Source organism: Gastrolobium bilobum, unplaced genomic scaffold (genome assembly GCF_033153095.1).
Source record: "Gastrolobium bilobum isolate Gb01-03AN ecotype WA unplaced genomic scaffold, APGP_CSIRO_Gbil_v1 utg1595, whole genome shotgun sequence".
Lineage (NCBI taxonomy): Eukaryota > Viridiplantae > Streptophyta > Magnoliopsida > Fabales > Fabaceae > Gastrolobium > Gastrolobium bilobum.
In genome coordinates this window covers 555,648-563,420 of record NW_026899397.1, presented here as the reverse complement: position 1 = coordinate 563,420, position 7,773 = coordinate 555,648, and the positions used below count along the sequence as shown (strand labels likewise).

At 34.4% G+C, this 7,773-nt stretch overlaps 1 protein-coding gene across 1 annotated transcript; it reads left to right on the top strand.

Annotated features, from left to right (window-relative positions):
- The first annotated feature begins 840 nt into the window (after window positions 1-840).
- LOC133290316 (serine/threonine-protein kinase D6PKL2) lies at window positions 841-5,743 on the top strand. Its single transcript, XM_061488398.1, has 3 exons — window positions 841-1,032; window positions 1,852-2,922; window positions 4,156-5,743. The coding sequence occupies exons 2-3, from the start codon at window positions 1,940-1,942 to the stop codon at window positions 5,036-5,038; spliced, it is 1,866 nt and encodes a 621-aa protein (XP_061344382.1). The 5' UTR covers window positions 841-1,032; window positions 1,852-1,939; the 3' UTR covers window positions 5,039-5,743.
- Window positions 5,744-7,773: the final 2,030 nt, after the last annotated feature.

Genomic DNA, 7,773 nt, shown 5'->3' with positions numbered 1-7,773 from the left:
GGAAGTTGTCCTTTTATTATAGCACTTGTTCCAACATGTGAATTCAGAATTTTTAAATGAGAAATATCCAATTATTTAAAATTTAACTAACCCTTCTGGTCCAAAACTTGTCGACATATGGTCCAAAAATTAAAGCAAAGCTTTAACCCATTATTATTATTTTAAGGGATACGCACTCCCTCCCTTGATTTCAATTTTTTTCTTCTAAAATTATATATTTTATGTTAAATATCATAAACTTATAATTTTCATTATTCAGTCTGTAATTTTAAAAAAGTAATATGATACCCCCTTTTTCAAAAAATAAATAAATGCATATTCTAATGGTAAAGTTATCAAATCATATAAAATTTAAATTTTCCCCAAAATAATCAACCCTAAAATTGGCTTGAAAATAATGTAACTATTTCGTCAAATTATAGGAAAAGAGAACTTTAACGTAGTTTTAAAAGCTGACAAAAAATATTTTATTTTTTACAGTGAAAAAGTTTATCTTTTAATTAATTATATTTAAAATTTAATGATTTTAAATAAATGTGAAAAAATATACTAAATATACACTAATCATTATTCAAAATTATTTTAACATATGAAGTGTGAACATACATAAATAAATAATAAAATAGCAAAGGAAAGGAAAAGATGGGAAAAATAAAAATAAAGTAATAAGAGAAAAGAAATATTTGGGGCAAAGGGGCATGAGAGATAGAGGTGCAATGCAAGACCTCATAAACTGTTTAGTGATTTGGACCTCTCTTGGTTTTTGGGGACAAAAAACCATTGAAATTATTGAATGAAGAAAAAAGCTTTGCTTTACCTTTGACCCTTCTCTCTCTCTCTCTCTCTCTGCCTAATAGTCCACCACAGGTTGAGTGGCCCAGTCTTATTTTATGATTCTCTCTCTCTCTCTTTCTCTTGAAGGCCTAAGCTACCAGGAGCTCCCAATCAACAGTGTTTATCTCTCTCTCTCTATCTCCTTTTTCTTCTCACACTGCTAAAGTAAAGAAGCTGAGTTTTGATCCTTGAAATCAGGTACTCTTTTAGGTTCACCTTACTTTCCCTTTTAGCGTTTTGCATTCCTTCTCTTGCTGGGTTTGCTCCTTATCCCTTCAAGTTTAACTCTTTTTTTGAATCTGGGTCTCTCTCTTTCTTTTCGGATCTGCTTTAGATTCGTCTCAAAACCATGCTTACTTGATCAAGATCCAATTTTTATTCAATTTTGTCTAAGGATCACTTTCATGTACCCTGCTTATGGTAAATATTTTTTCTCCGTCCCTGTACCCTTTTCTCTCTCCAAAACCTGCATTCTCCGATTGACGGGTGAATTTGACTCGTACCTTACTCTTTTCTTGGTCCTCCAAATTCAACCATCTATGTTTGTTTTATGATTTTTTTTTCTTTAAGCTGATTCTTTTTTTTGTTGAGCTTTACTAATCTTGTCATGGTCTGCATGCAGCTCCACATCTCAAGTTTGTTTCTTTTTAGGGATACATGCTTGTTTTTCTAACTGGGTCGTAGGTTTTGTCCACAGTTTGTTCATGTGTAATAATAGCATGTGGGTTCACTCAGCAGGAGTCTGAGGTTTTGGTTGGCTAATTATCTTGTTATGCTTTAGCTATGTTGTTATGCACATGTGTTCTGTGTATGTGGGTGGAACTGTTTCACTTGTTACTGGATCTATTTGTCTCTTGTTGAATGTGAGCTGATTGTGTGTTGATTGCTTAAGTCTTTCTTTAATAGATTGATATATGACTCTATGTCCTCCCTCATATTGTTGTTAAGCCGAACATGTTTTCAATACTGTAGTAAAATTGCTGACAACTTCTTTTCTGATATTGGTGCCTTTGATAGGTTTGTTTCTTATTTTTGAAGACATAAATGGATTCTAAGCCATGGATTTGGTCAATCTGATCTTAATTGTAACTCTTTAACATTTCTGATGGACTCGAAAACTAGTGCTAGAGCTCTCCCAAAACACCATCAAAAGACGGCTGAGATTCAAACCCTTGAGGCAAAAGACACAAGGCCTTCTTCACTGCCGGTTTCGAAGACGGCGAAACCTGAGCTGGCTGCACCTGAAGATCTATCAAAGTCTGTACAAAACACATCAAAGCAAAATACTGGGGAAATTTCGGAAAGCAAGAAGTTGGGAGCTCCAATCCAAAAGGGGTCTGCTGAATCTTTGAGTAATAAATGTGGTTCTGGTGCTTCCTCATCCATTCCCAACAAAGCATCTGGAGAAGTGGATCATGCTGTTACTGGGAACATAGGCTCACAGGAAAGCTCTGTTGATCAAGACAAAAAGACATCTGAATATGGAAGTGTGAAGAGCAGTTCTGTTTCTGCCAAAGTTAGTGATGGGACCAGCAGTCTTGCAAAGACAAGTGGAAGTGCAAAGACAAGTGGAAGTGCCAAGATCAGTGATCGAGCTGATTTTGTCGAGAGTGGTAAGAGCAGTATTTGCAGAGGAAGCACAAGCAGTGATGTGAGTGATGAGAGTACTTGTAGTAGTTTTAGTAGCAGCATAAACAAGCCTCACAAGGCAAATGACTTGAGATGGGAAGCTATCCAAGCTGTTCGAACTAGAGATGGTGCATTGGGTTTAGGTCACTTTAGACTACTGAAGAGGTTGGGTTGTGGGGATATTGGCAGTGTATACCTCTCTGAGTTGAGCGGAACTAAATGTTACTTTGCAATGAAGGTAATGGACAAAGGGTCCCTAGCAAGTCGTAAAAAGCTACTTCGTGCTCAGACAGAAAGAGAAATTCTTCAGTCACTTGATCACCCTTTCCTCCCCACTTTGTACACCCATTTTGAGACAGAGAAATTCTCATGCTTGGTGATGGAATTCTGCCCAGGTGGAGACCTCCATACTCTCAGGCAAAAGCAACCAGGGAAGCATTTTCCTGAGCAGGCAGTAAAGTATGTTTAAGTTATAATCTCAATTTTGGTTCATTCGAGCTGGTTATAGTACATACTGTATTTCTCCTTTTGATTCCCCCCCCCCCCCCCCCCCCCCCCCCCCCAATTGCTCATATAAGTTTAAGTTGCCCCTGCCCTGATTTACATCTGTTCTAATCTAAATCTCTGCCACAAGAAAGTAATTGATTGTACAATTTTGTTTGCATGAAACATGCAATCTTCTGAGACATACAAGATTTATAACAAAATAAAATATCTAAACAAAAAATAGAAGTTACAATATGCAGCAATTTTTTATTTTAAAGTTCATGCATATTTGGTGGAAGTCTTCAATTTATAGATATTTGAGACCAACTTGCTTATTGGGCTTTCAAATAAATGATTTTTTTTTTCAACCCATAAGAAGGTTGTCATGGAATTGTGGATAATGTGTTACTTTTCATGTGAGAACTGGACCCAATTTGAGATATGCTTTAGTGGCTTGTTATAGTCTACAAGGAAGGAAACTAGGTTTCATTCTTTTTAGGATATTGTAATTACAACCACATCATTTCTTTTTTTAATTTTTCCTTGGGTAATTCCATGAATTGTTATGTAGGTAGTTGCCGTGGAATCATCCTTATTTTTGCACCCGTATAGCTAAGTTGCTCTAATTGCTGCACTTTATTGAAGCAACTGTATTCTAATGCTTAGATTCCTGTGTCCTGGTTTGCAGATCCTGGTAACAATTATACATGCATGCATGCATGTATTACTTTTCATCTGTTTATCATGCCTCTGGTTGTTTTAATTAAGTCCTCTACGAAGTCAATAATGCATTCCAGACAATTTCAGATATTAAATGGAGGTTAATGACTGCTTTGTTTCTTCCAAATGTGCAAACAAATATATAACCTCAACCAGAGTAATAGAGAATCTTTGAAAATTTGCTTGTTTGTGGAAAGATAAAATAAGTGGAAATCTTGGTTTTAATATTGAAACAACCATAGGGCATCTGTTTTGATTCCTTTACTGGGACATTTTACTCAATGCAGACTACTTGTGATCATGCTCAGATTCCTTAACCTCTTTGATTTCTGATAAAATCTGTCAGCTGGAAATGAGATGTCGGATACTCCTTATGGCCTAGTCATGATTTCTTTTGTTATTTTTCATTTTGGTATTTTGTCTAATTTGGCAATGATGTTAATTTGATTTGATGGTAACAACTGCTAATTTCCTCATAACTTGCAGATTTTATGTGGCAGAGGTCCTACTGGCTTTGGAGTACCTCCACATGCTTGGGATTGTCTACCGTGATCTTAAGCCAGAAAATGTCCTTGTTAGGGATGATGGACATATTATGCTCTCTGACTTTGACCTTTCCCTGCGATGTACTGTTAGTCCAACCCTTGTTAAAACCTCATCCATGGATTCTGAGCCTTTAAGAAAGAATCCTGTTTACTGTGTCCAGCCTGCATGTATTGAGCCACCTTCCTGCATCCAACCATCCTGCGTTGCTCCTACCACATGCTTTTCTCCACGCCTCTTTTCTAGCAAATCAAAGAAGGACAGGAAGCCCAAAAATGAAATTGGCAACCAAGTTAGTCCATTACCTGAGCTCATTGCAGAGCCTACCGATGCGCGGTCTATGTCATTTGTTGGAACCCACGAGTACTTGGCACCTGAGATCATTAAGGGTGAAGGGCATGGGAGTGCAGTTGATTGGTGGACTTTTGGAATCTTTCTATATGAGCTGTTGTTTGGTAAAACACCTTTCAAGGGATCTGGGAACCGAGCTACTTTGTTTAATGTTGTAGGTCAGCCCTTGCGATTTCCAGAATCACCTGTTGTGAGTTTTGGAGCTAGGGATCTTATAAGGGGGTTGCTTGTGAAGGAACCTCAGCACAGATTGGCATATAAACGTGGTGCTACTGAGATTAAGCAACATCCCTTTTTTGAAGGTGTGAATTGGGCATTGATACGTTGTGCTACCCCACCTGAGATCCCAAAGCCAGTAGAGTTTGAGAAGATACCTTCCCCAGCCTCATCATCATCTGGCGAAAAGGCTGTTAACCATATGTCAATAGCTAATCAGAAAGGTTCTGATAATTATCTGGAGTTTGATTTCTTCTAGAGATAAACAATATTGATTGCAAATGGTTTCTATTAGAGGTGGAGGAACTGTTTTTCAATGTTTCAGGGACAGATGATGAGGAATTGTATGTTTGTTTTTGTTGGCTATTTACTGTTTCAAATTTGTATGGCATAATTAATGCATGGCTTCTCTCTGTCTTCTCAAAGGCCTAAAAGAACATTTTTCCACTGACTGCCAATGCATTAGGAATTTGAGCCAGCACAATGGTGGTTAGTTATGATGCTCTTAAGGTCCCAATTGGTAAGTATGCAATTGTGGGAACTGAAGCACAATGGGCATTCGGCAACATGTAGTTGCTCTATAGACCTGAAAATCAACAGATCAACAAAGTTTTTATATTTTTCTTTGAAACAAGAGCGCCAAAAGGAGTATCATCTAAATCCAAAAGCAACTAAAATGCAAAAATGGCTAGTTTTTGTTTTTTGATCATGGCAAGAAGGTTAATAGGAATTATGTTTCCATAAGCGTTACTGTTTTAAGGTGGGCACTTATGGTCGATGCACTTTCTGGAAGGTTGCTTTTGTTGAGTTTTTAGTATCCTCTCTTCACAAAAAGGGAAAAATTCTTCACAAATGTAATGTAAGAAGGTATTGCATCGCTAAACATAAGACATTTTAGACAGTAAAGGATTCATGAAGAAAAACATTAGTTCATGCCAATTAGTTTTTTTTTTTTATGGGTTTAATATTTTTTATGTTACAGGAGATAAATGTATCTTTTATATATATATATAAAATTATGTGAAATTTATGTTTTCTTTTTCTTTCTTTTCTCTTCATATGAGTTTCCTACACTATGTATAGAAGATAAATTTATTTAATATAATATGAGAAATATTAAATCATATATATATAATTTAATTATATTTATACAAATGAAGGGTTGAGGAAAAAGGATGAGAGTTGAGTTAGTTTGTGCTTGGTTGGTGGTGCATGAGTATATAATAAGGGTTTTTTATATTTAGATTTAAAAATTGACGGTGTGCGGTCTTTGACAAAAAAAATTGAAAATTGATGATCTTTGACAAAAAAAATAAATAATAATATTACATTGAACTAAGATATTATGTCAAATTCATTTCCTTTTTAAAAATACAGCATGGTTTAAATTGTGATCGAAGAGCTCTTTTTCCTGAAAAACTGTTATACTGGTTGCCACTTGCCATCAAGCCGTGTAAATCCTTGCCTCCAACTTTCAGAAAAAGCAGCTGTTTCAAATTTCTCCATTTTCAGAAAATATGTTCCTCCACCTTCTTATTATTTTTTCCTTGGACAGGGACATTAGATATCAAGAATATAATACCGTAGTCAATTTGAATCTAATATTTTGTTAATCTAATTCGCTACTCTCCAATTTGAACAAGTAACCAGAGTTACATAATAAAAATAAATAACATATCATAATCAATTGATAACATAAAAATAGTAGTATATTTGCAAAGCAACAAATGGAAATTTAAAATAGGATTTAATAGTTTACCAAAAAAAAAAAATAGGATTTAATATTTCTCTTATAAGTTAGATGCAACTCCTACAAATAGTGGGGAGTGAGTGAGCTCGGTCTTTTTCTTTTCTTTCTCTCCTTCTCATTGAATGTCAATCACTTCTTTTTGTTTACACGAGATAATTTTATCTTTAATTCATAAGAGAAACATTATATCCTTTTAACTATATCTTCACTCCTTATAACTTTGCAAGTGTTATTTCACTACTTTTTCTCTTTGGTTTTGTAGTATTATTGTTGGGATTTGTTTTTCTCATGTTGCATGAGAAAACAAACCCTTCCTACACACTATAAAAAGGTGTGCCACTCATTTTTTTGCTTTTTGTTTTTTTTTTAATAAATGCAGCTCACACTTGATATATCTATGACATGAGATTAGAATTCTCCTACAACATAAGATTTATTTTTTCCATTATTGTTATTGATGTTTGTATGAATAAGTCCAGTATACTTAAAGGAGTGAAAATGAATCACATTATACTTACCATTGATCTAAAATCTCTAAAATTTACATAGAACAAATAAAATATAACCAATTTATATTGATAAGAACACTTGTTTTTCAAAATGGACACATTGATGTTTATTGAGCATGTATATATGTCATCATCGTTAAATACATATAAAATAAATAATATCAACCAACCCAATAATGATATTCATAGCATTCTTTAGATATATATGCCACGAAGTATTGTTTATTATTGCTCCAATATAGTTTGTCTTTTTTATTTAATTTCTCTAAAATAACCCTTATGTTTCATTTATAATCAAAATAGTTAAGTAGTTATTTATAGGATCCTAGTTATGATTTATCCCGATTTTACCATCTATATTTTCTCGTTGTGAATAGTTTTTCAAATGTTCTTTTCTATAAAGCATATTAGATTTAGCTTGGGCAGTTGCCTCCCTCACCCCTTACTGTGGTTCTGTCCATGCTCATGACCATGAATCATAATATAGACTCTAATATTAAGTATTAGAACTGTTAGTAACACATTGTTTGAATCTTTTTAACATATTTAATCACTGGATCCATATTAGTCTCATTAATAAAGAATGGTCCCTAATGTGGGGCTTACATGCAATTTCACCAAAATAATAGAAAAAGTATTGAAAAGAGTATAAAAATATGTTGCTAACATTTCTCCGTTTCACATGTTTGAATTCTAACTAGACCAGGTCGTAAGAAATATTCTTCGAATATCCTA

What these genes read in the sequence shown, in the direction of transcription:
- LOC133290316 (XM_061488398.1), top strand. Translation starts at nt 1,940, where the DNA reads ATGGACTCGAAAACTAGTGCTAGAGCTCTCCCAAAACACCATCAAAAG. An exon ending in TTTCCTGAGCAGGCAGTAAA is followed by an intron (nt 2,923 to 4,155) that starts GTATGTTTAAGT and finishes CATAACTTGCAG; the next exon opens with ATTTTATGTGGCAGAGGTCC.